The sequence below is a fragment of the Monocercomonoides exilis genome, assembly GCF_001643675.1.
Source record: "Monocercomonoides exilis strain PA203 chromosome Unknown scaffold54-601524, whole genome shotgun sequence".
NCBI lineage: Eukaryota > Preaxostyla > Oxymonadida > Polymastigidae > Monocercomonoides > Monocercomonoides exilis.
Window position 1 is genome coordinate 469,734 of NW_027150599.1, and position 27,893 is coordinate 497,626.

The following is a 27,893-nucleotide window of genomic DNA, read 5'->3' on the forward strand; positions in this document are numbered from 1 at the left end:
CGGATGAATTAGATGAAAATTTTGGAGCGAAGCTGGAAGCATAACGCAGAGGTGAAGGAGCTGCAGGAGCAGCTGGCGGAGATGAAGGAGAAGGCGGGGCTGATTGGTGTAAGGATTGAGAAGGAGAAGAAGCGGCGGACGCAGCAGGTCGGGGCGGAGAGTAAGGACAGTGAGGGAACAGGGGCAGTGGCAGGGGCAGGGGTTCCGCTTGTCACGCTTTCTTCGTTGTCGTCTGCGGGAGGTGGGGTGGTTCCGTATTCGGCGTAGTTGATTCTGCCTTCGGGGATGTGTGAAAAGTGCCAAGAAAAGTTGCTTCGAGCATCAAAAATGGTGGAGTTGCGATGCTTGAGTCAAACCTGATTGGAAAGGAGGTTGTTGTGAAAGTGGGGAGCGAAGCGAGTGTTGTGGGAGAAGCAAACAGAGGTTGGAGAGGAGGTGGTGGAAGTGAGTGAACGAGATCTGGGATCAGCGAGGAATCAGAAAAGAACAGCGCTGGGACAAATGGAAGTGGGGGAGGCAGTCAGAGTGGTGGTGGAAGGACAGATGTAATTGTGCAGCAGAAGATGAACAAGATGGAGAAGGAAATGAAGATGCTGATGGCGCCGTCGAAAGTGCAGTAGCAGACGTTAAGTGAGCAGAAGGCGCTGTTCAAGGAGGTGATTGAGAATCAGAAGAATGAGCTTGCGAAATAGAAGCAGGAGAATAAGAAAATGAAGGCGTCGTATGAAGAGAAGGTGGAGCGGCTGGTTGGGTAGGTGAATGAGCTGGAGGAGCAGGTTGGGCTTGGGGACTTTGGAGGTGGAAAGGAAGGTGTGACAGAGGAGAAATGGGTAAGTGCAAGAGATGGGTCGAGGATGAAAAGGAGGAGGAACAGAAACGGAGGCGGAGAATATGATGAAGCTGAGAAAGGTGAAAAGGGAGAAGAAATAGATGAGAGCGAGCCGCATGGGTTTCATCCATCGCAGTGTAAAGATCTAACGAAAGAGTGAAAGAACTGGATGCTAGCTGTTGTTCTAAATTGTGAAGAAAAAGGGGTAGTGAAGGCGATTATGTGCAGCGGCTGTACATGCTTCTTGAGCAGATGACAGACGGCCGAGACCGGGAAGAGTCGGAGTGGCCAGTGACTTCGCGTGGTGGAACGGGGCAGGGTTGTCTGTGGCAGGCGGGGCGCCTTTGCCAAATGGGAAGACAGAGATGAAGCCGCTGATGAGCACGGTGTCAGGTGTGCTGGGGCAAGTGACGTACGAAATGGTTTATGTGCTTCGGATGTCGCACATATATTAGTCGTCTATTCCGATTCAGTCGAGACAGCAGTGGCTAAAGACAGGACTGCGATAGAAGCAGGTGTGGACGCTGTCGAAGATTCAGGGGATATATGGAGACAAGATATTGGCAGATTTGAGCAATGGCAGCTCTGGGTGGGAAGATGGGGTGCTTCCAAGTCAGTTGTTTTGGGGATATTTTGTGTATGCGGCTGTGTGGGAAGTGCGCGGAGAAATAGAAGAAGGAGGTGGTGCTGTTGAAGATGATCTTCGTGGTGGAACTGTTCCGAAAAAAATTTTCGGAGGTGTAGCAGTTGGGTGGTATGTGCCGGAGGAGTTTCCTGGATGCGAGCTGTATGACTTCCTGTACTGCAACACGGTGTTGTTTGAAGGTGAGCAGCAGCAGTAGCCAATGAAAGAGAAAGAGGACTTCTTGACGTTGTCGTTCCGGATGTGTCGGATGCGTATCAACATTTTGCTTGAAGGGGAATTGGGGAAGAAGATAAAGTTGTTTCTTGGGGAGTTGGAAGAGATTAAGTTGGACAAGGGGGAGGCAGAAGCGTATGTGTTTCTTGGATTGCAGCTGAACATCTGAGGAAGAAGCTGCGATGTTGAAAGAGGCGATGAATGCGCAGTCAGATGCGATATGCAGTGAAGATCCACTGATTTCATCATCTTCAGCAACATCACCGTCAATGGGTGTAGCTTGTTGAGGCAATGCGAACGATGAAGTGGAGTCTCTTCTGCATGTGCTATCCACAGACGCTATTAGCGCTGTCCCTGAGGAACTTCTAAGACGCGTGTTGGCTGTTTTGATACTGTCTGCCATATTAAGTGCTGGTACTGTGGGCATATGAGGACAACGACTTTATCAAGCTGTTCCAGCACAGCCGGATGTGTGCAATGCTGCTTACCGACGAGAGCCTCTTTCATAGTCTGAGAATGTTGCGGTTGAAAAGATTGTGAGCTGTCACTTTGCGCTGCGGAAGCAAACACCTGACGAATAGATGCGGGAGATGTTGTGGATGGTGCTGCTGGTTGTGGAGCTAGTGGAGCTACAGCTGTGTAGAACGATGTGGAAAGGGCGATCTGCTTTGGGCTGCTACTGGAGGATGGGCAGCAAGTGATGCAGTTTCACAAGGAGATGGCACAACAGAGGGAGGGAGGAGGAGTCTAAATCTTGTCATGCATCATATGTATATGCTTCTTCAACACAGCACAAACAGATTTCGAGTGAGATGGTGATGGCGATCAATAACATGTTGCTGTCACTTGAGGCTGCATTTGGCTTGATCGATCCTCAGATTTCTCCGACCATATTATCATCGGCATTATCATAATCATCAAATAAGTCTTTTTTTTATTTTTTCCTTTTCTTCTATCTCTTTAATTCTAATTATCTCTATTTTCTTTTGAAATGCACTTTCTTTTTCTTCGATACTTGCTTCCGCTCTGTCCATTAACCTGTTTCATCTTCCATTTTTTGTTTATTATTGCCTTAATTTTCTTTTAATGAACTTGTCAAGCGAAATAAACATTTTATTAATCTTAAAATACGTTGTCTTCATTTAACAGATTTCAAATAAAATGTGAGAAATATAGAAGAAGAAGAAGCTCTTGACGAAGAAGCAGCAAACGTCGCAGATGAAGGGATAGACAAAAAAACGGATTTTGCAGAAGAAGCCTCATAATGTGCTTAAAGCGTGTATGACGAGAGTCTGATAATCGTCTTGTATATTTTCCCGCAGGTTGTTCCCTCTACGGAGTGCGCTTCTGAATGGTTATCGAAATGTTCGTCTTCTCTTTTATTTTTATTCTGCAATTTTTTTTTGTGATGTCTTCTTTATATGTAAGATGTTTAGATGGTTTATCTTCAATGACTTCAGAAGAGTAAGTTAACAAAATCACGTTAAGTGAGATTGAATGACATTTTCTTCAGTGACCACACTGAACACAGCTGATGTTGTGTGCATTGCAGCTTGCAAGAGGGCTTTTCCAGCTTTTGTTAAAGCTTGAGACTATGCTCAAGCAAGTTATCATTTTTTCATTCTTCATCTTCCACTCCATCCATGTCATCTCCTCTATCCTCCTCGCCAACTTCGCACACCTCTTTTTATTGTTCCACTTTCGAAAAGTGTGCGCATGTCTCCTTCTGTAATAATTGAGGAGCTTGTAGTGCATAGTAGCCAGCAGTAGTTGGAGTGAGAACGACAAGCCCGATGCAGTGCCTGTAAGTGAATTGCTTGCGGTTGATATGTGGAGCGCATAAGACATAAAAGCATGCTGAGCAGCCAATTCAACATCACTCGCTCCATCGCTTTCTGCTTCTAGATTGTTTCGACTTTATGCTTCAGATTGGTAGATGCACATAAAAATGCTCCCAATAAAGACTGAATGCGAGCTGGTTGTAGAGAAATTCGAGGATTATTTTCTCTTCACTAACTTCTGTCATTTCCATATGGTGCGTGACATCTTTTAATTATGTCTTTGTGCCTGGATTTTGCTTTAGCTTCTGTACAATTTCATCTTCTGTATTCATTTTTTCTTTTTCTTCTTCATTCTCATCTTTTCCAGTTTGAATGTTGCACGCTCCAAAAAAGATAAAGTTGTTGGCAGGATGTCGTTTTCTTTGTTCGACATTGATGATGTGAAAGAAGAACTGAAAGAGTTGATGGAGAAGAGAGAGAGAGAGAGAGAAGATGAAGGGAAAAGAAAATGGCAGATTCTGGATGGAATCGATGCATTTGAGGTTTTTGAGACTGATTTGCGATCGTGGGAATTGGATCTGACTGAATTATCTGGTGACGATGACTATAATCGTTGTCCGCGTGATACAGAGTGCTTTCCAAAAATGAACAATTCTACCAAATTGAATCTTCAAAATATCTTTTCTTTCCTTCTCGTCTTTTGATGACTCATGTTCATACCAATGGTTTGAAGCTACTCTTCTGAAAACTTCGCTCAGAGTTAATTCTTCTTCTTCTTCTTTTTCTTATTTCTGTTTTTCCACTTAACATTTTGGAATCTTGTATGAATCTATCCCCAGGATGTATTCAGTCGAACAACTTTCAGCCAAAAAAAATTCTGATGATTCTGAATGTCCCAAGCTTTCTCATATATTCTCTCTTTATCCTCTTTCATTCTTTTTTTCTCCCTCCCTCTCTGCTCTCCTCCACTTCTCTTCTGAAGAAGGCTCCATCGTCACTATCTCAAACGCATTCGGATCCTTTTTGATGTTATCATCAACGATCTCCTTGTATTTTTTTGCTTCATTCTTTGCCTTTCTCCGTCGAACAACAATTAAAGATAGCAACATTATGAAGACCGAACAAGCAATCACAATTAACAATCAATAAGATTTTCCTTCTTTTCCTCCTTGTACAAGTTTCCCATCTCCATTTGTTTTCACCTCTCTTGTGTTCTTCAGAATGAAAGGCTCTGTGACCGAGGGAGCATCAGCATTTCGAAAGAGCAGACACGCATACGCCTTTGCCTCCGCTAACGCCTCTCGAAGAATGCTCTCTTGCATTATCAAAAAGGACTCTTTTTCCTAGACAATCCCTTTCGCATCGAACTCCAACAGATTCAGCAAAACCTCTCTTTCGATGGTTGTTTACAGCCGGAATGACAAATTGTAGGATAAAAATACTCCCCCTTGAATATGATTGTGAACTCGCTTTTTGTTTCATTTTTCACCTTTTAGGCAGAATGGAGTGTTGGGATAAAGAAGAGAGATTGTCTCTAGCGGGGGATGCAGGCAAGCGTGTATTTACTGTCCAGCATCCACAGGGAGGTGTTGACTTTCGCATTGTCTTCCTCTTTCAAGCTTGCCAGTGTCAGCGATTCTCAATTAGTGTAGGCGATATTCCTGCGGGCATCCACTTAGCTGCATTCCAAAGGGATGTTTTGACCGGAGGAGCTGTTGCCCACAAACTTTGCATCTTCAATGCGGTCAGCACCTCCTGATACACATAATGCCTCATCAAAGGCGTTTGCCACGGTAAGATACCTTATAGATGTTGTTGTGTTGCAAAGATGGACGATATGATGCTGTTTGCGTCGTTTCTGTTTCCATTTGCACTCGCAGCCCATACTGTAGGTATTCCCTCGAACACGCACATTGCAAGCGAGATAGATCGGCTGCATTGCTTGCACTTATAATGCTCCCCTGCTGCCCAGGTTAATCTGCATCGTTGCCAGAGGATGTGTCATATTGTGAGCAGGTGAAATTTGACAGGGATATGTGTGTTGAAATGGAAGACGCAGAAAATGCAGACAATTTAAAGGAGGCATCTGTACTAGTGTTTGAGCAGTTGAGGAATGAATAGCCAGGAAAGGCAATGTCTCCTGTGGTAGTAGCGGGGAGGCAGAGGACGCTGCCCTGCGAAAACACCAGATGCTCGGCTGCCACGCTGTGCGCCAAGGCGCTCTGGCACTGGCGGAACTCGAAGGCGCTGGCTAACAGCTGGAGGTGCTGGAGGTTTATGTTTGCGAGGGCAACACGGTCGGCGGCGGAGAGGAGGAAAAGCAGAAGAGAGAACGTGAGGTGTTTGACGTAGCTGCTATCGACAGTCAAGTGGCCATTCTCGATGGCTAGCAAAGAGAAGTTGAGGAGTGCTGAATGTTCAGCTGGCGAGGTGGCTGATGAAGTGGCAGAGGAAACAAACTGGACAAAGAAGAGAAAAAGGTGGCCATCGGTGTGGCACACAACTGCGCTGCCTGTGTGCGAAAAGTACTTGTTGAAGAGGAAGTCGAGACACTCAATCCGGACGTTTGCAGAGGTTGCAAGGATGGCAGGGCAGCGCTGAATAAAGGCTTCATTTGCATTATTGGGAACATTGCAACAAAACAGTTAATTTAAAATAAATCCAAAATTTTATTAACATAAAAGAACAAACAAATCACAAACCATCAATTTTGTTAATAATTTTGTTTATTTGGACTTGAATAAGTTGTATTAGCTTCTGTGAAACATTGATGTTCATTATGAGCAATGAAAAATTCCGATTTTATACAAAACAAGAATTCTTATTATCGTTAAAATATATTCAAAAAATAATCGAAAAATACCATGAAAATTTCATGAATCAACAATTGCAAAACAGTTTAATCAAGAAAACCCCTTTTTCATATTAAAAAACTGAAATTTTAATTTTGATCAAATACTTGGATGCATAATTTTTTGCTTCAATATATTTCTTCTCACTAATAAGTTTGCAATTAACAAACGAACATTTTCATGCTTGTTTCAAATTTTCATAATAATTATGGTAACGGAATGATAATGAATTTTCTTCCATGGGTCACATATTTGATCTGATGTCACTTTTCTAAAAAATTTTGACAATTAGAGAATACAATGAGTACAAATTCGGGACTAGGCCTCTGCGACAGACCGACATTTTCAAAACAACTCGACAGGTCTACCGACAATTTTTATCCAGTTTAAATTTTTTAATAATTAAAAGATTGATATTTTAAATTTAATTTTTTAAAAAAAAAAAAAACGAAATGAAATATTTTTCTATATTTTTTTATCGATAAATATTATTTTTTTTATAAGGAAATGAATAATCATAATTTTTTCTTTTTTTTCTGAAATTCTGATAATAATAATGGGTTATCGACAGATCTTTGTCGAGATCAGTCGAACGACAATGATCAGTCGTTTGACAAAGATCAGTCGAGTTGTAAGATATAACCAAAAATAAATGATTTTTTAACAATTGCTTATTTTTTTTTTATTTTGAGACTTTCTCTCACTCAAAGATTTTACTTTTTTTCATTTTTGAATCATGCTAGCTTTGATTTCTTATTTTGAAGTTCAATGATTTGTACAAGTTTAATATAAAATGTTGCATTGCTCAAACAAGATTTATGATCATTATGAATAAAAGGAAATGGAGTTCAGAGTATTTCAAACAATTCTCTTTAATCTTTTTGGTTTTGATTTTTTAAAACAAATTTGATCATCGTTTCAAAAATAACATTTTATTGTTGTGGCAATTATATGAAACAATAAAATTGCAGTTTAAAGACTATTGTTATTGCTAATAGTTGAAAAGATCTTTTGTTCAAAGTGAAAATTTGTACAAAAACATATGATGCGATTCTTTTTCTGTTTCATGAAACGGTGATAACATATTTGTGAAGGAATATTATTTTCTAAACAAAAAAAGTGAATGAAACGAAGTTCAGATTATTTTGTATAAACCAGAGAATGAAATATCGCTTAATTGGAGTGAATTTGTGAGATGGCTTGAATATTAGGAAACCACAATGGTGATGAAGGAGCAGATGGAGCTGTATGCGAAACCGAAGAGGACTGTGGAAAAGAAGGTTGCTGGAATGATAAAATAGTCTGATGACGTGGAAAACGTCACATTTGTCGAAAGAAATTGTTTGAAAGAAGAGAGAAGGCGAAAAGTGGAAGATGACGAAGGAGAAGTGAAGGAAGAAGAAAAAGAATAAGAAGAGGAGGAAGAAGAAGAGGAGGAGGAGGCGGAAGAGAAGGAAGAAGAGGAAGAATGATTGGAAGATTTTATTGGGCTGTTACGAATGTGAGTTGAAGAAGAAGAAGAAAAGAAGACGATGAAGTTAAAAGAACTCTTTTTGTTAAAGTCTTTTTTCGATTGCTTTCGCAAAAGTTTTCATTTGCTTGTCTTGCTAAATGCTTCACTATCATCTTCATCTTCTTTTTCGTCGCTTTCATCATCGTCGCTTTCATCCTCATCCTCATCATCATCATCGCTATCTCTCTTTTCCATCTTTGTCGTCTCCTTCATCTCTGCCCTTTCTCTTTCCGAAATCGCCTCAAACAGCCTGAATTCCTTCCACCCTGCACACACTTTCCTCTTCACCTTGTCTGGAATCATCACTTTTGGCGCTTCAAGTTCAAATCTCCCTTCTTTCGAAAAGCAAAAAGAGACGTATGAAACATGCGGGCGCGGAAGAGAGATCGGAATGAGCAGCTCAAATTCGAGCAGAAAATATAAAGTTAAAAACGGGTGCGGATAGCAAAAGCGAACAAAAGATGTTTTTTTGGCTTTTGAAGGAGTGGAGTGACAATGTTCATTTTTTTGCCGTCTTTGCGTTGTATCGAAGAAGTTTTGCCTTTCACAAGAAAATTCGAAAGATGCTTTTCAGATAGCATTTTGTGGGTGTTGCGCACGAAAACACGAAGGGTGCGGGAGAGGATGGTGACAGACTGATCATCTGATGGGAAAAATTAAATTTATGAATAAACAAAAAAAAAAAAAAAAAAAAAAAAAAGCAAGAAGTTAATTGATTGATTAATTAATCATAATTACTTCAAAAGCACAAACCATTGAATATTTTATTCTCTGCCAGCCTGATGAAATTCACTTTTGTTTTGATCTGCTCTTCGAGCGATGCATCCATCTTCCCACAAACATTCTCCAATTTCAGTGTCAGCGGAACAGCTTCAATTGGATTCGCCAGGCGGTTTCCGAAGAAGAGCGGGCACTGTGTCACAACTGCACGAAAATTGCGATAACCAGAAGGGAAAAGAGATAGAAAGAGGGTGGAGAAGCTGAAATCTTGGTTCCTCTCTTTCGTCCGCTCCTTCTCGGTGGTGCTGGGCTGTTCACAGAAGTCGCCCCGCTCCCAAAAACTCTGATCCAGCCAGGATGAACCAAGAAAAGGAACATATTTTGATTTTGACAGATCTTCATTCTCAATCTCTTCTCTCAGCGTTGCTTCCTCGTCTTCTTCTCCTTCTTCACATTCATCGTTATCATCGCTTTCATCCTCGCCATCATCATCTTCTTCTTCTTCATTACTGTATTCTTCTTTGTCATCATCTTCATCTTCATCGTCATCTTTGTCGCTTCCTTCATCAGAACTTCTTTTCCTCTTCGATTTCTTTCGCTTCAAATGTGAATTTGTTCTTTTCATCTGCCCGATCTTCTTCTTCCTCTTTTGAGTTGCTTTCTTATTTGCATTGCCTTTTGCTATTTTCTGCTTTTGAATCTTTTCCAATGGAAATGAGCCGATTATCCTCTGCTTCTCTCTCATTTCTTCTTCTTCTGATTCTTCCAGAACTGAATTTATCAGATTCAATGTCCGCTCCAAAATCAGAACTTGAGGTGTTTTTTTGCTTTTGCGTAGCACTTTCTCTTTCTTCTCTGTTTTTTTCACTTTCAACTGACTCATCTTCATTTTCCCAGTTCTTTTGTCTTTTACTTGTCATTTTGATGAAAATTTGTTACTTCTTCATTTTGGATTTCAGTTTTCTTCTGACTCTTCCATGTTTTCAGCTCCGCTTTCATCAGCATTTTGTTCTTCTGCTTTCTTTTTCTTTCGCGAAGGATCCAGTTCTGCTGGCTCTGCTTCAATGAAGTCTTTTTGCTCGAGCAATTCTTTCTTCATCGTATGCTTTTTAATCACTCAATGCGCTGGCGATATGATGACAACCTGTGACAACTATGCATTCCGCTCATCGATGATCGTATATGAAGGCAAAACCTTGATGATCTTTGTGAGCATCTTGCGGAGAATTAATGTGAAAGTTAGTTCTGGTTCTTGCATTGGAAGGAGATTGGCTGAAAAAACAAAAGAAACAGTCATTTTTTGGATCATAATACAAATTAGCAAAACAACAAACGTTGAACGCTAAGATCTGTTTGCACAAATAGCACTCGTGGAGAACCATATGACAGCTTTTTAGTTTAATAATCGAATAAACAGAATAAATCAAATAAGAAAAATAACAACACACTTTTTTTGTCTCCTTTGTATAAAAAAGGAAATATGCAGAAGTTTCAGTGCGTGATCAGTCATTTCAGCAAAAAGCGTATAAGCCTCTTCTCACAGCGTCTTTTTGGCTATTCAAAAATGCACTTCGATACATTGATGCTGTTTGAAAAGAGCACAAATATGAGAAAAAGAGAAACAAATTGAAGAAGAAGAGGAAAAAGATGATGATGAAATAAAAGAAGAAAAAATCGAAAAAGGGTTTAAGAAAAAGTTATTTTAAAAAATTTCATTTTTTTTTTTCCTTCTTTTTTCTTTCACACAGAAAGCAAAACAAAATAAATAAATAAAAATAGAAAAGAAAACGAAATATATCATTTTCCCCATCATTTTCGAATAAAACGATAAAGATGAAAAAGAATTCTTTTCAAAAATGATCGAAAAGCATACGAAAGAAAACTTTCTTCAGATTTTGCTGAGGATATGTTTGAGAAGCGAAGAAAGGAAGATTTGAGGAAGATTTGAGGAAGATTTGAGGAAGATTTGAGGAAGATTTGAGGAAGATTTGAGGAAGATTTGAGGAAGATTTGAGGAAGATTTGAGGAAGAGGAAGAAGAGGAAGAAGAGGAAGAAGAGGAAGAAGAAGAAGAAGAGGAAGAAGAAGAAGGAGGAGGAGGAGTGGAGAGGAGCCTGGCAGTGGAGAAAGGAGACATCGAAGTGAGCCGGGAAGAGCGGGAGGTGACTGGATGAAGGGAGGAGGATGGAGTTCGGTTTATTAAAGCGACTAAGAAGAGGTTAAGGAAGGATATGAGAGGAGGAAAAGGAAAAAGAGAAAGTTGAGGCACTTGTGATATGAAATATGGAGTTGTGGAGTGTAATGTGAGATGCTGTGATGAAGTGGTACAAAATGGAAATTGAGTATCAATTGATGATGGCTGTGTTGAAGTGGGCAGAAGCAAAGGAACTGGTCAAATGGAAGAGGAAGAGGAAGAAGAAGATGAATAGAATAATTCTTATTCATGAGTAAATTAACTTCGAGTATTTAAAATAGCAACGTTGAAATTATCTCAACTAATCAAATCCACATCAGCAGCAATGATATCCCAAAAAACTTCCATTCCAAATCATTGTGCTTTATAAAAAACAACAATTATTTTGATTCCTTTCATAAATCTTCTCCAGTTTTTTCATTAATTTCTTATTTGTTTTCAAAACACAAAGTTAATTATTATTATGGTAAAAAAAAAAAAAAAAAAAAAAAAAAAAAAAAAAAAAAAACAGTGAAGTTTAGGAAACTTTGATATGTCCATGAAGTGCAAAATTAGGGAAAAAACAATCATTTCTTAATTTTCGACAAATGAATAATTTCTCGACCGACAATTTGCACTTAAAAAAAAATGTGTGTCACAGAGGCCTACAGCTAACCCTGCGTGACACACTAAATTCTGAAGTGATTTTTTTCTTTTTTCTTTTTCTTTTTCTTTTTCTTTTTTCTTTTTTTTTTTTTTTTTGATTTTGACAAAAGTGGTATATAACTTAAACGTGTGTTACTTTATGACCATTGACAATTAAAAAATTGTTATTGACGGACGTGATTTTTATTTTCCCGTCAGGTCCTAATTAATAATTAAAATATTGAACAATTTTAACAAATGAGATTAATAAAAGAATGGAACAAGTTATTCTCAACATTTATTGTAAAAATAATAGAACTTTATGAATTGTCTCAAATAATCATAATTGAAAAAAAATATTACTAATAAAATAATTTCATTAAGGTTCAGTGACCGCTCAGTTAATCTGGGAATTAATAGATCGACAGACGGTCAGAAATGTCAGTGGAAAATAATCCGTCAGGAGTTGCAAGAAAAGACCACTTTGATCCTGCGATATTATCATTTGAAGAAGTTTTTAAAGAAATACTTGAAAAGAAATAGATCGTTTGTTTATTTTAAACAAATGTCTTTTTTATTTGGATAAATTTTATTTGAAGGAGAAACTTTTCAAATTCCATTCTGAACAATTGAAAAAGTGTGGCTGTAAGTTTATTCAACTGGAAAAGCTTTGCGTATCAAAATATGGACAAGGTTTGATATTTTTCAAAAAAAGTGAAGTTCTTTCTTTATATATGCATAAAAGTTTTCAAACATCCACGTTTAAAGGAAGTATTCATGTCGAAAATTACACTCGAATCTTTGAACAACTGTTTGTGGATTTCTTATGTCAAAGTTGAAAAAGATGGAACTCCAAAAAAGGATTGGCATCGATATTTCTTATGTCCTAATTGCAAAGACGGTATAGCATGCGGAGTTACGGGGAGAAAAAATTACATCACAATAGCAAACCACAAGTGTGATTTGTTGAAAACGCAACATATTTCAACATTACTGAAACAACATCATCATCATGGCAAACGACTTTTTCTTGAAACTTCAACTTTTCCCAAATTATCTTTGCTGAATCAAGATCTGGAAAAACAGTTTGTTGCAATGGTCAGTAAATGCAACATTTCTTTTATGGCAGCTTCATCGAAAGAAATGAACTCATTTATTGGTTCATTAATAAGATATGGACAAGAGAATCCAAATGTTTCACAGAAAAATATTTTCCCATATTTGACAAGAAGGAAAATATCCCAGATGATTATCAAAGAGAAAATCATATCTGAAAAGGTCAAGCAAAAAAGGATAGCAAACACAAGTCTCAGTGTAATGATTGATGGAGCTTTGGTTGGAAACAAGCACTTCACTGTTGTCACAGTTGTCCCAATATCATTGAAGGCTTCACCTTTCTTTTGGGGATTGTACGAGCAATGTTTCTCAACGGAGGAGTTTTTCAATCTGCTTCAACATTTGTCTCAAGAATTCTCCACATTCAATTCTTTTGTGAGAAGTTACTGCACAGACGGATTCGCTCCACAATTAAAAGCCATTCATCAAATTTCCAAAGAATGCTCAAACAAAAAGTCATTTGATAATAAATGTTTTCCTGTTGCTCCAGAATTCATTTATTGTTGCAACCATCTTGTAAATTTGGTCATATCCACATCTTTCACTAAAGTTCCTTTTTTGAATGATTTAAAAATGAAATTGCAGGAATTTTCTCAAAAGTCCCATTGCAAAATCTACAAATCTTTACTCAGAAAATCCGTTCCTTTCTTTGTCTCAACGAGATGGCATAGTTTATATTTATTATGTGAATTCATCAGGAAAAAATACGATGTTATTTACGCTAATTACATGTTAGACTCAATTAGTATTATTGATATAATCAAAACAGAGTTGTTTTTGTATCCTTTATTCAAATTGCATTTATTCTTTGAACATGATTCAACAAAGTTGTGGAAGGCCTTTCCTCAAATTCTGAAAACATTCGGCTATTATTTCAGTTTGCTTCAACATTCGCTTTTTTCTGAAGAAAAATGGCACAATGCCATCACAAACATTTTGGTTCAGTTGAATAACTACTTTTTGGAAGGTGCCAGAGGAGAAATACTTTCTCTTTCATTTGCGTTATCTCCAATTGGAATGCAGCAATATCGCAGAAATAAATTTGTTCAGTCTTTTGTTGAATATTCATCTTTCTTTCAAAATTTTAATAAAGCTGATTGTTTTTCAAAAACTTCAGACAAAAGTGTTGGAATCAACAAAACAAATCAAATTGCATTACATTTTAACGGAACATACAAAGATCTTTCATCTTCAAGATGCACAACATCCAATATTATTATTGAACCGAACAATTTTCAACACCAACATTCAGTTTTGAGCACAGACGCTCAATCTCAAGCGCTAATTCGTTTGAGCTCGGAGAGTTCAAAGAAAATTAACGTTTTTTTTCAAAATCCTTTAACATGTTCTTTTGAAAATGATTCTTTATATTCGAATACTCCTTTTAAAATTATTGATCTTTTAGAAATAATATTGAGAAGTGACACATTGACACAGACATAGGATACTGATTTTGTCCAAGAAAATTCAACCGATAGTCAATCTGAAAGCGATGAATTGGGAATACTTGCAGCGGAAGAAATCGAAGCAGATGATATGTTTGAATTATCAACTGATGAAGATGATTTCGAATATTGTGATCTTGTTGATAATAATACTTTAATATCTTCCTCTTCCTCTTCATCCTCCTCTTCCTCTTCCTCCTCTCCTCCAACCTCCACATCTTCACCTTCTGCTTCCGCTTCAGCTTCGTTATTATCATCAACTTGTTTTTCTTCCTCTTCTTCCTCCTTTTCGTCTTTTTCTTCCTCTTCCTCTTCCTCATCCTTATCCTCTTCTTCTTCTTCTTCTTTTCCTTTATCATCATCATCTCCTTCTTCCTTTTCGTTTCCACCTTCCCTCGTCTCACACGACACTTCTCTTTCCGCTTTATCATTAACACAAGTTGTTAGTTCAGCTGCTGATTCTTCTTATTCTTTTCCTTCCTCTTCTTCCTCTTCGTCTTCTTTAAATTTCAACTCTTCTATTGACGCAGGATCTGTTTTCAAGCATAATGGTTTTAAAAAATGAAATTTTTCAAAATATTTTCATTTTCAAACTTTTTTTTAGGATTTTTGGAGCAAATTGACGAAACGGAAGAATATTCAGAAGATAAAGCAATTAAAGACAATGAAGCATCAAAAATAAACTTTAAAACTTCGAACGAAAGTGACAAGGACAAACCTAGCAACAAAAACGAAGAAATTCCCTCTCAAAGTGAAAGTGAAGATGATCTCGTCATGTTATTTTCTACGAAAAAAATTGCTCTTTGCCAAATGCCATCCAAAGAAAAGGAAATTGAAATGCAAACAAACATTAAAAACTCACTTCTAACAGACTGGTATCCAAGGTTGCATGAATCCTTCGCTGCATATACTAAAAAAACTGTGGGATGTTTGGATGAAGACTTAACAAAGGGCTGCTTGTTACTGTTCCAAAAATCTTTGTAATTGGAACCAGAAAATCCTTACGAAGAAGATGCAGAAGTCTTTTACAAAGCGCTTTCTTCTTACGGAGATTTGCATATGATTTACTCTGGCCTTTGTCTCACTCTGGTAGCTTCTCCGTGTAGCGAGGTTAGCTGCGAAAGAGTAATTTCAAAAATGAGAAATATTCTTGGAGATAAGAGACACCTTGTTAGCGCACAGACTCTGGAAGCTCTTCTTCAGATCTAGAAGTCGGTGAAAGTTTCTTTTGTTCAATGTATCATTATAGCAAAACTCCTTTCCTCTATTCATTTTTTCTCGTTCTGTGTTTTCAGAGAAGTATTTCAACTAGTCAATTCCGAATATGAAATAGTTGTTACAGGTTTTGAATTTATTAAAAGAATCTTTCATTCAGATTTTTTTGAAATCTTTGCATTATCACTCTTTTTCACATTTCATCAATTCGTTATTAACAAAAAAAGCTCAATAATTAAAGTATTAATTGCTATTTCGGTCAAATAAATAACAAATGATAAACTATTTGTTTTGAAGCACTTGCTTTCACAATGTTGAATTATTTCAGATTTATTAGCTTAACTGGAGAGACAAAAGAGGAGGAAAATGCTTCCAATTCAAAAAATGAAATAATTGAAAATGAGAGAACACATCTAATTATGTTGAGTTCATTTCTTGTTTCATTTTCTTCCTTTCCCAATCCTCTACTCCAACATCTTCATTTTCATAACCATTTTCTTCTTCTTCCACTTCAAATACTGCTGCTGCTGCTTCTAATAAATGATTCGTTGAGCATATACCATTCACTCATATCATCAATCTTCTGCTCTCACTTCTATCTCTTCCCCTCATTCCTTCCAAAATATCTTATGAATCTCACAAATCTTTTTTTTTCCATATTTTTCATATTTTTGATCAAGATCTTTCTTCTATACGTCCCTTCATTTATTGTATTCAAATTTCTTTTTATGCAATCAGTTTCATTCTTCCCATATTCCATGCTTTTTCATTGTCGTTGAACATTCTTGTAAAAATCCATATCTCATAAAAATTAAAAAAATATTGAATGTTATATAAATAATTATCAAAAAAACAAACATAAATCTTTCATAACGATCGCCTTTAACAGATTTTTTTTGCTTCTTTTGAAAATATTATTTATTTCTTCCAACAAAGCTCATCTTTCTCGTTTTTGCCTCTTTTCTGCTTCATTAAATAATAATTGTTCAAGTCCTGTGATCAATAATGCTTTCACTAAAATCAAGCCAAAAACTCTATTCAATAATAATGTCAGAATATTTTCTTTTCATCAGAATAATCCCTTCCCATCCCTTATTACTGCATCACCTTCTTCTTCTCTTCATTTTCTCTCATTGCAAAAACGCACATCTCTCACACTTCCGTTATCTCCTCCGCAAACAATAACAAAATTCTTTTTTCCTTCACTCTCAATCTCCCCATTCTTCAAATCTCTTCTCCCAATTTAAAATATTTGCTTCCATCATTTTTCTGTATCGAATGATCGACTTCATCTTGTGGTCAGCCCCTCATCTCGCTCCATCCCTGCTGCACATCTGCCTTCACTTCATCAATGCAGAGTCAGTATTAATGTTCCTTCTTCCCATCTTCCCCAGCATCCACATCCATCCCTTGAATGACAAATGCAAGGCGCGCACAAGCAGTCCTCTAAACAATTAGTGAAAACTCAAAAACTTCCCTCACTTTCTTCTTCATCTCTTCCTAAATGAATCACTCCAAAGTTTCCTCCCTAACAGCTCATGTTTTCACAATAATCTCCCATAGCCCACCGCATATGCCCCCTTTCTCCGTGAGTGTGTTTTTAATATAGCCATCTCCTCCCTTGTCTCTCCATTTCCTTTCCATTTCTTGTCCTTCTCTAAAAAAATATTATTTATTCGCTCCACATATCTCCATGTTTCTGTCTCCTCACTCCATCTCAACTCATCAAATTCCTTTTATCCACAATAAACACGAACATAATTCTTCATTCGCGATGAATACAAATATAGAATACTTTTTTTTCCATCCACAATCATTCAATGCACATCCTTGTAATTCAGAAAATTCAAGTGTTAAATATTCTCCTTCATTTCAAGCTTCTTTCATTTTATCTCCTCCATCATCCTGTGTCATCACAAAAATCATCCGTCCCTATCCAAACACATTGATGAATGAATCACGCACCTCAATAAAATCCATATTCCCTCACAGCTGCGATGCATAAAGTTGTTCAACTTTTTCTTTTAATGTCCAAAAATTTTTATGGAGAAGATCAACAAATTTCTCACAAAATAAAGAAACTTTTCTGACTGGAGAATGAAATTCGAATTCAACCAGAGTTTTCTGCACCAGAAATATAAAATTCAGTGTTGATAATGGAATATTTTGAAGATAAATATCTGGATAAAGTGAAAATTAATAATTCTATTGAAAAAAAGGAAACGAAAAGGATTCTTAATAGAAGACTGAGGGAAAAAACGAATGTTTTTAGGATGTGAGATTGATGAGCATTGAAAGGTCATTGAATGAAATTTGACCGAGAGAATGAGATTTGAATAACGCAGAAGGCATCAAATATTTGAAATCTTCTATTCACTTGTTTTGATACATTTAACACTGTTCTTATCACCTTCTTCTCATCCACTTTGCTTTCACCAATAAATTAGTTGTTGACGTGCATGCTTACGGATTCATTTGCTATTCATTCTTCATTCGCAATCTCTTTGAAAAACTGTTTTTCATCTTCAATAATGTTCCGTTAATCTTTTCAAATAAAAAGCCCTTTGGACATTTTGTTTTCTTTTTGAAAGTTTGTTCACATATCGAATTGTTTCATCGTTATCACAGTCATCGCAGTGAGTGTCAAAATATTTATAACATGATCAAATTCAATAAGATTTTCATGTTCATCATTATCTTTATCTTCTTCTTCTTAGACAAAAAATTATCAAAACTTTTTTTTCAACTTGTTTTCCGTTCATTCTGAATATCCAATTTCAAATAACAACCTCATGAATGTTCCTCTTTTTACAAGCAAAATAAAATAAACAGAAATTTTTAAGTTGAAAAAAGTGAATTCATCTCAATCACATTCGTTTTCTCATTTTTTTACCTCAAGTAATTCATTTTTCCTCAATGCAGTTTGCTGCACGTCAACATCAAAACTTCATGTTAAGAGCAATGATTATGGATCTCAAATTTTTCGTATTCTTCCAAACAGAACGCCTCCATCTGAATTGGCATTGCCTCACTCTTCTCATTCGTCAACTCCCACTGCAACTCACAGAAGTTCAAAAAACTTTCAACATTATCATCCTCCTATTAATGGGCAAAACACTATATCGTTGTCATTCTTCCTGTTCATTTCATATATCCTCCAAAACTCTTCTTTCTTTTCATTCTTTCTATTATTCATCTTCACAAAATACTTATGTGTTATAATCAACATTTTTGAATCAATATTTATCAATTTTTATATCTGTTATTCTTCAATCTTTTTTATCATCAAAATAAACTTCGTTGTCTCCTTTCAGATTCTTTGCAAAAGAATTTTTCACATCATAATTTATTTGCTTCACTTTCTTTTGACCAAACGCTTGAAAATTACACATTTGTTGTGAAATGTGACTTTGTTTATCTTTTCAAACATCATAACTTTTTTTCATTCAAATACACAATATAATTAATTTTCACTTTTTTGTGATTAAAAATCCAATTTCCACAAAAAATTTTGTCAGATTTATTTCATTTTTTCTTACAAAAAAAATTGTCGTTGAAGAGAAAAAGCTTTTGATATGAAAGAAATAATAAGTGAAATGAAAGTTATTTTTGGACGTTTTTTTATCTTTAACTTCGCAATTTGCTGATTAAGAAACATTGTCTTCAGAAAAGGCATCAGTTCAATCATTTATTAAATAATAAATCTATTTCAACTGTTCATATACTTTCAAGGTTTCTATGTATTTAATCCAAGCAAAAATGCTTTTTTAGCTTAAAAAAGAAGAAGTTAATAACTTTTTCAAGTTTTTACCCAATAAATTGAACTTCAATCGAATGCTTTTCGTAAAATAAAGTCGAGCAGTTGTTAAATGTGGATGAAAACGGTCTAATAAGCGCAAAGAAAGGCAAACTGACAATTCCGAAGAAACAAAAAACTTGAATCGGTATTTATTTGAATTCAAAATATTTTCCATGTAAATATCAATGTTTTTGAAAAAGCATCTCTTTTAGAGCATAATTTGATGATAAAATCGAAATCTTTGAAAGAATTACTTTCACAAAGTCATTATGGTTTTTCACCAAAATTTTAAAAAAGAAAAAATTTTTTAAATAAATAATGTGAAAAAATTGCTAAATATAATTATTGAATAAAGATTTTTTGAAAAAACAATTGAAATATATAAATCCAAGTTATCTTTGGAAACTTCATAAAGACTGACGGATTCAATTAATGACTGACGGACGTGAAAAAAATTTTTCCATCTGTAACACATGTTTAATATAACTATTCATCGACAAAAATGTACCTATGTGGGTGATTATTTTTGAAATCATAACTTTTTTCGTAATGTCAATTTTTCAAAGGTTGGTTGTCATTGGAGAGATATTTTGCATTTTCATGTTAAAAGCATCACAACTATTTTCAAAACAAAATTTTTTGATTCAAACAATATGACGACGTCTTTCACAAGCCTTTTCTCTTTTAAGTGTTCTTTTGCAGATATTCAAGGAACTATTTTCATCCGAATTTTTTGAATGAATCATTACAATGTCAAAAATAATCACACATATATTATTCAATCTTATTCAAACAAAATTTTGAGAAATCAATAAATCGAAATTTTTTATCAAAAACGATTTTTCATTGAAAGATTTGCATATTATGAAATAATAAGTGATTATTTGAATTTAATGCAGTTATCGTATGTGTGGAAAATGAATAAAATGAGGCAAAAATAAAGTTTATGTGATGAAAAAAGTGATGAAAACAGATGTTAATTAAAGACATGAACATAGCCCGGGAAAGGGACAAAACCCGGGAATATCAAAAGAAAAACTCAAAAAAGAAAAAGTAAGTTGAAGAATTTGATATTGAAAAAATCAAACATCTCCCTTTTGTTCTTCAACAGTGCTATATTTAACTTCTTTTCAAAATGATGATATTATTGAATTAATTCAATAAAATGAATGAATCACAAAGTCATAATGTTTGCTTTTTTTTTTCAATTTGTCTTATTTTCCTTCGTCTTCAGAGCTTTCAAAAGTTTTTGCCACTGAAGAATTTAGAAAATAAAAATCAAAAGCTGAAAAAAGAAATTTTTTTTTCAAGAAAAGAGATTATATACAAAAGCATTATTTCATCAGGCTTGGTTTCTTCTTCAGCTTAATATCGACTAACATCAACTTTGAGACAGGGAATGGATCCACAACATAATGGAAGACCGAATTTTTTAAATATTGAGGAACAAGAAGAAATAGAAGACTGTGCCAAATCTCATTCACTTTCAACGGATTAAATAACATTCAAAGATATCAGTTATATATTTTGGTTTTTGTTTTGATATTTATATTTCCTTTTTTGATGTCGTCTTTTCAGTCCGAGAATGTTTTGCAAAGAAAAACCCGAAACAAGGATGATAACAGCGAATTGACAGAAATTAATGAAAAATGGACAAGACGGTTCAAAAAAAAAACCATTGCCTTGCAAATGGTATAACCAAAATCCATAGACACAAAAAGGTTGCTTTCATCATCAACGACAAACATTTCCAAGTTATTTTCATTTCAAATGGATATACTGAAAACAAACAAAATTTCCGCTGATATGATATTTAATATAGACGAAACAGGTGTCAGTTAATGAAAATCTGATGACAATTTCGTGGTCAAACGATCAGATCAAGAAGACACAATGTTACACTACAAACTTCCTCAGCCAAATGCAACATTGGTTTTTGGAGTTTTTGCAGATGGATCTTCTATTAATCCAGTGATGATTTGGCCTTCAAAAACTGTTCCAAAAGATCTTGCAGTAAAAAAATATAAACGACTAGAAATAGTGTCCAACGGAAGCGGGCGTAGAACAAAAAATGACTGCGAACAAATCATGATGAAAAACATTTAACCAACAGTAAACAAAAAAAGAATTGAATTACATGGATCGGAAGCATAGGTGCTTATTATTATGGATGGGCGTTTATCGAGGCTTTGCTCGCATGTTTTTGCACGGAATCGTGAACATTATATTGAAATTATTATTCTTCGTTCGCACACCACACATTTGACACAATAGCTTAATAACTATGTGTTTGCTTAAATTAAAAAAGACTGTATTCATTTTTTTTGCCTCCAACAGAAAGTGGAATATCGTCATATTGAAAAACTCTTGTGTCATCATTGGCAGATGTTTTGAGTGCTGCGTTGGAACCAAGAACTATAAAAAAAATCGTTCTATGCAAGTGGAATTGAGCCCTTCTATCCTTCCGTTGTTTTGGATCGATTGCCAAATCAGTTGTCAAACGAAAAATTTTCTTCAATTAGTTCATCGGCCCGTGCTTCAAATGGAGTTTAAAACATGAAAGTTTTGACAAGTGATAATTTTGTTCAGGAGAACGAACAAAGTGAAGAAGGTTTGAAAATTTTCATGAAATTAGAATGAAATGAGTATTTTATTATTATTATTTTTTTAAATTTCGAGAAAAAGAAAAATGTGTATCCTGCACCTTGAAAGATAGTCTACAAAAGCAAATGTCATAGAGAAAAGCAAACGTCGATAAATGTGATGGGAAAACAAAATAAAAGATTTCAGAACAAACTCATGAAGAAGAAATGGATGAACATTTTCTGTTTTCAGGAGAAAAACAAAAAAGAAAACAAGTGTTTGAAACAAAATGTGGAAAACTATTTTATTTCAGCTGAAAGCGTCTTTTCTTTTCAAACAATTTTATTTTGCTACTTGTTTATAGAATTATTTTCTTTTTGTTCGATTATTTTCATATAGTCTCGTATCAGCGAATGTTTCTTTTCGATTGTGATTATATATGCTCGTTTCATTTGAAATCAAGAAAAACTTTTTTAAAAAACATTGAATGAACATTTTTTCAAATAAATAATTTTTTTTTATTTTTGTTAATTCAAAATAAAAAAGAAATCAGGAAGTGGAGTTAACAATTGAAAAACTTTTCAATTGATTGGGCATTCCCGGGTTTTGTCACTTTTTAGAGTTTTGTTTAAGACTTGATATTTGATCTGATTATTTCAGGTTTTGAGTGTGAATAAAATATGATTTTGTGATTTGTCAATTTCTTTCTCGAAAAACAAAAAACAATTATTATCTGAAAAAAAAAGATTGTTTCCAACAGATATAAGTTCCATCTTCAATAAAAATATTTATTCCCCTCTTTTTTGATAATGGTTCATTGAAGCGTGACAATTTCGTTTGCGAAACAAGACAAAATATAACATATGAAATAAATAGTTATAAATGAACAGACAATCAGATTATCCACATTATTCAAAGCACAATCTCCAGATTATTGTTCAATAATTGGGTCATTGAACAAAATTCACTGTCACAATTATTCTTATTATCGTGTCGAGCTACGAATGAACATTTGAAATGCTCTAATTGAATAATAACATAGAATTTGGAGAACAACACGAAAGAAAAATACGAGAATTACGAAAATGAGAATCATCATCACTGAAAAATATAATCGAGTTTAATATTTGAAATTATATCGAAACACAACAATAAGTGCAAATGCTTTCAAAACATAACGAAAATCGTGAGATAAAACAACTGAAATAAAATTTCTCATCATCATTTATCTCTGACTCCAAAACAAATCAACATGGAAATCAACAAAACACAAACAAGAAAACATTTTCATGGAAAGGTATTTCAGTTTCATTTATTGATTGAGAATTTTTAACATCTGTTATTTTTCTAAATCTTTCATTTTGTTCTCTCAATCTTTTTGTCAGTCTTTCTTTATTCACGCAAAAAATCTTATAAAATTTTCCAGAGCCATTGTTTTTTGTGAATAACCAAACTCAATTCGTTATTTTCTTTCAAATGTGTTTCATTTTTTCTTTTTTGAGTTTTATATTTTGTTTCATTTTCCAAATGGAATCTTATTTCACAGATTGCTCTTTCGTCTGCTTTGTTATTCAACTGCATTTAAATACTAGTCATTTCGTGAATCGAGGAAAATACCATTTTCACTTCAATTTTTTTGTTCATTTCGATAATAAACTCATTCTTTGTTGTTTCCATGATCTTTTTTTCGTTAAAAGAAAAAACTCTCTTTTAGACATAACCGTTCTAAATTCTTTCAATTTTGTTTTGTCTTCAACAAAAAAGATTAACATTTCTTTTGTCTTTTGACAAAGTTATGTTCTTGATTAACCATGAATTTAAAAAGACAAAATAAAAATAAAAAATAGAATAAAAAAATAAAATAAAATATAAAAATATAATAAAAAATAAAAAAAACAAGGCAAATAATTTAAAAAAGATGAATACACATGGAAGCACAAGAACAATTTTTGTTCAAAAAGAAAAATCCACTTTCCATTAATCCTTCATTTCTTGTTCCTTGTCATCATTCTCTTCAATTCTTGTTCTCCTCTTCCTCACAACAACAACAACAATCACAATCACCACAACAGCTGCCACAACAACAACAATCGGCACAACAATGGCAACAACGATCCCTGCCATCCTCTTTTTGTTTTGTTCTTTTAGTTTCTCTTGTCTCACTTTCACATACTTCTCATACACATCTTCAGGCTCTGATTCTTCATCAATTGCTCCCTCGATCCACCCAGCTGTTGATTCATCAAAGTCATTCGCAAACGCAAAGACATCTTCTTGTTTGCAGAACTTGTCGAAGTCTGGGGCAATGATGAACAGAGAAGTTGTTTTTGAGCCAGCTGTGTTTGAGCTGTCGATCTCCAGGTTGTGTTCTGATGGGAGTTTCAGATTCGATGTTGCCTTGGGCATCTCTATGAATATTGCTCCTGATTTCCCTTCTGGTGCTGAACACGACTTGAATGAACATTTGCTTGACCTTCCAATGGCCACTCTTGATTCTTCTGAACTGAGGGTGATATCCAACCCTGCTGCTGCTCCTTTCTCCGATTTCACTTCCTGAACATTCAATCCTTCGATTGACACCTTCGACGATGAATTGCTCCCATCACTGATGCTGATTGCTGCTCCACTTTCCACATTCACTTTGCTGATGTCCATTCCCCTCAATGACACCTCTCTAGCTCCAGAAAATGAAAATGGTGATGAAGAGAATGACACAAATGAGGTTTCATCTGAACATTTCACCGTGTCCATTTCCACACTTCCAGATGTCACACTCACAAGACTGCTTGCCAAGGGGTTGTCTCCATCAGCATTTGAATTCATTCCTTCTTGTGATTGTGACCCAATTCTGACAAATCGACATGTTGATATTTTCAATGATGTTGAATCATATCCAGCACAAATTAATAAGTCCCAATTCTTTTCGGTTGAAGAGAATTGGAATGCCAGATACTTGAATTCCACAACTCTCTGGCAAGAAAAGAGAATTGATGAAACAGAAACATCACAATCAATTGCCACTTCTATATTTCCTTTTCCATTTTCGTTAACTCCTTCAATTGTTATTCCATAGTTGGTTGAGAAGATGATTCTTTCAGCCTTCACAGATTCTGCAGTTTTGATAATGTCAATGAAGCATTTTCCACTCTTTTCCAAATATTCATATGCATCGAATATGCTGTTGATTGCTGAATTAACATCGACTCCATTTCCCTTCCCTCCTTTTTTGACAAACACTCTTGTCATGTTATCTGGTTTTGGGGGAGGTGGATCAAAATATGTGCTTGTGAAATCATAAAGTTGATAAACTTTCAAATCACATCCAACAATATTCCACCTGTTGTCTCTTCTTGTGTAATCAGCTGCAAAACTTAATTTCATTGAATCTGCAATATCCTTGAACAAAAAGTTATAATTCATCGCCAATAATAATCCAGTATTTCTCTTTTCTCCATTATAAGCAGCTGAGCAGTTCTGAAAAACAAGATTCTTTCCATCTTTTGGCCATTTAAGTTGAGATGCAAATTGAATGTTGGGCATGTCCAAATATATTCCGCCGGATTTGTCATTTGTGCAACTGCATGAAGTGAAAGATGTCACGCCTCCATCTCCCACTGTGAACGTGCTTTCACTGTTATAGCTCGAAATGTATAATGATCCTTCACTTTCTGTTTGACATTCAGTGAAAGTGCAGTTATTCAAAGTGACATCCACCACATTATCTCCATATATTTGAACAATAGGTTTGCCACTTGAAATTTTTTTCAAAGTCACATTTGTAAATGAAACGGTATTTGAATATCTTATATTAAAAACTTTATCGTCAAATGAGACATTTCGACTATCATCAACACACTCAACATTGTCCATATAAAAATCACCATCTTCCGAAAGAACAAGGTGATAATCCACATTTTCCCGATTTGTTGATGGCCGGATAAATTGGCAGTTTTTAATTGTCAGACTATCGCATCCGTAAATCAAGGCACTGTCATAGTGATATCCATCGCTTAATGCTATTGGAAAATAGAATGCCAAGAACACGAATTCCACTTTCCTCAAACATGAAAATAAATATTGATCTGAATGCACATTACAATCTATCGAAACCATTGTATTCCCAGTTCCTTGGCTGTTTATTCCTTCAACCGTAACTCCTTCATTCTTGTCGAATGCGATTTGTTCTGCTTTCAATTTATCTTTAGCATCAATTATGTTGATATAGTATCCAATAAAACTCACATCATCCGCAAATAAACAATATCCCTTTTTCACTGACCCCGTTGGAGAATCAAAATTCAATCCATCTCCATTTTCTGCACCACTTTTCACATAACAAGTTGTGACGATGCTGTAGTACTCAGAGACAATATCGATCTCTGCGTTATCGATTCCACAAATTATAAATTCATTGTTATCTCTATTAGTGTAATTGGCCGCAAAACTTGCTTTCATTGTATCTGCTATATCTTTGAACAAATAATCATTATTCAAAACAAAATACAATACAATATTTCTTTTTGACTGTCCTTCTCCACATTTGCAATCCTGAAATACTAAGTTCGTTCCATCTGAAGGCCATTTCAGTTGAGATTCTGATGTTATATTTGGTCCATACAAACAGATTCCACCAGATTTGCCATCAGAACAACTGCATGACGTGAAAGATGTCACGCCTCCATCTCCAACTGTGAATGTAATTTCACTGTTATAGCAATTAACATACAATGTTCCTTCCCTTTTTGTTTGACATTCAGTGAAACTGCAGTTATTCAAAATGACATCCAACTTGTTATTGCTATAGTCTCCATTTATGCTAACAATTCCATCACCACTTGAAATTTTGTTCAAACTCACGTTCATCAACGAAACTATTTTTGTAAGATACGTAAAAAAAACTTGGTGTGAAAATATGACAGTGTTGCTCTTATCAACACACTCAACAGAATTCATGAACAAATTTCCCCCACGCAAATCTAAAAGGTGATATACCAAATTTTGGCTATTTGTTTGAGGCCGAATAAGTTGACAGTTAGTAATTGTTAGTTCTCCATCATCTCCGAAAATAAATGCACAATTGCCAAATTCTCTCAAAGATATAGGAAGATAGAATATCAAATATATGAATTCAACCTTTCCCCTGCACATGAAAAAATATTCTTCTGCATACACATCACAATCCATTGAAACCATTGTGTTTCCATTTCCATCGCTGTTTACTCCTTCAATGGTTATTCCTGAACTTTTTCCAAATATTATTTTTTCTGCTTTGAATGCAGTTGTTTCATTGACAACATAGATCTTGCATGCTTGATTATTTCCCAGAAGATCATAGGCACTTTTCAATGATTTCATTTCCTGACCGATTGATGTTCCAGTGTTGGTGTCACTTCCACTTTGCTTCACATAAACTGTGTAAGGTTTTTCTTCATTCAATTCTTGTGATGTTGCAAATGCAAATGTCAGAATGACAAAGAGCATTCTTTTTGATGTTTTTCGATCAGGATCACAATTGATCGATTTTTGTTTAATACAAACGCAAATCAGAGTCATTCAAAGGTTTGGTTCCAACGGGTGAATATTTGAAATAAGAAGGAATAATCACAAACATATTCAAATATCAATGACTTCCGTCAATCGTTTTTTTTGAAGAAGAAAACGGATCAAAAAAATAAATAATACAAACATCAAATTAGCGCCCATAACATATTTTTATTGAATGTTTTCTTATTTCATTTTGATACAAACATTAATCAAAAGAAAAAAAGATATAGTTTTTAAATAATGTTTTCGATGACAAATCACATATTTTCAGACGCGAATAACACCTTTCCCAAAATTAATTCATTTTCTTTTGTTGATAGATTAAACAAAAATTCACTTTCAAATTTCTTTTCTTCATCACGTAATATTAAAAAAGTGGAATAAAAATGCATGAATAATTTTTGATAAACCTTATGAAAAATTCAACATTAATTTCTCAAAAGAAATGAAATAATCAATCATTATTAGATTTTCATATTTAATATTCTTTTAAACAGCAATGAGTAGAAAACAAAATAAAAACTCTGACTCAGGAAGAGCTCTTTTAATGATGAAAAAATTGAATGAGTTGTTGTTGAGATAAAGTGTCATCGAATATTAGTCATTTCGGAACTTCATTCCAAATGCAAACTTCCAGAGTTGGACAGCACCGAGTATTTTCTTGAAACCCTTGAAATGTTTCTTCCATTCGAAGCAGAGAAGAATAAAGGGCTTTGTGCAGCCATTTTGCTTCAGTGACAGTTGTCGGAAGCTGAATCTCAAGATAATTAATGTATTGCAGTTTATTCAAATAAAAGGATAGCAACTGATACCAATGGCA

The 27,893-nt window shown here is 34.9% G+C and overlaps 7 protein-coding genes across 7 annotated transcripts; 2 read left to right on the top strand and 5 right to left on the bottom strand.

The window, feature by feature from the left end:
* Nucleotides 1-12: 12 nt before the first annotated feature.
* MONOS_4914 (uncharacterized protein) lies at nt 13-267 on the top strand (the record flags this gene model as incomplete). Its single annotated transcript, XM_067875023.1, has 1 exon — nt 13-267. The coding sequence occupies one exon, from the start codon at nt 13-15 to the stop codon at nt 265-267; it is 255 nt and encodes an 84-aa protein (XP_067720396.1).
* Nucleotides 268-1,194: 927 nt separating this feature from the next.
* On the top strand, nt 1,195-1,671 carry MONOS_4913 (uncharacterized protein; the record flags this gene model as incomplete). Its single annotated transcript, XM_067875022.1, has 3 exons — nt 1,195-1,222; nt 1,285-1,344; nt 1,397-1,671. The coding sequence occupies 3 exons, from the start codon at nt 1,195-1,197 to the stop codon at nt 1,669-1,671; spliced, it is 363 nt and encodes a 120-aa protein (XP_067720397.1).
* A 3,771-nt stretch (nt 1,672-5,442) lies between these two features.
* Nucleotides 5,443-6,247, bottom strand: MONOS_4912 (uncharacterized protein; the record flags this gene model as incomplete). Its single annotated transcript, XM_067875021.1, has 2 exons — nt 5,443-6,077; nt 6,172-6,247. The coding sequence occupies 2 exons, from the start codon at nt 6,245-6,247 to the stop codon at nt 5,443-5,445; spliced, it is 711 nt and encodes a 236-aa protein (XP_067720398.1).
* Nucleotides 6,248-7,912: 1,665 nt separating this feature from the next.
* Nucleotides 7,913-8,137, bottom strand: MONOS_4911 (uncharacterized protein; the record flags this gene model as incomplete). Its single annotated transcript, XM_067875020.1, has 1 exon — nt 7,913-8,137. The coding sequence occupies one exon, from the start codon at nt 8,135-8,137 to the stop codon at nt 7,913-7,915; it is 225 nt and encodes a 74-aa protein (XP_067720399.1).
* Nucleotides 8,138-8,259: 122 nt separating this feature from the next.
* Nucleotides 8,260-9,443, bottom strand: MONOS_4910 (uncharacterized protein; the record flags this gene model as incomplete). The annotated part of the gene is made up of 2 exons (XM_067875019.1): nt 8,260-8,477; nt 8,588-9,443. 2 exons carry the CDS (start codon nt 9,441-9,443, stop codon nt 8,260-8,262), a joined length of 1,074 nt encoding a protein of 357 aa, XP_067720400.1.
* Nucleotides 9,444-13,965: 4,522 nt separating this feature from the next.
* MONOS_4909 (uncharacterized protein) lies at nt 13,966-14,839 on the bottom strand (the record flags this gene model as incomplete). The annotated part of the gene is made up of 2 exons (XM_067875017.1): nt 13,966-14,354; nt 14,806-14,839. The coding sequence occupies 2 exons, from the start codon at nt 14,837-14,839 to the stop codon at nt 13,966-13,968; spliced, it is 423 nt and encodes a 140-aa protein (XP_067720401.1).
* An 8,667-nt stretch (nt 14,840-23,506) lies between these two features.
* Nucleotides 23,507-27,010, bottom strand: MONOS_4908 (uncharacterized protein; the record flags this gene model as incomplete). Its single annotated transcript, XM_067875016.1, has 2 exons — nt 23,507-26,267; nt 26,700-27,010. The coding sequence occupies 2 exons, from the start codon at nt 27,008-27,010 to the stop codon at nt 23,507-23,509; spliced, it is 3,072 nt and encodes a 1,023-aa protein (XP_067720402.1).
* Nucleotides 27,011-27,893: the final 883 nt, after the last annotated feature.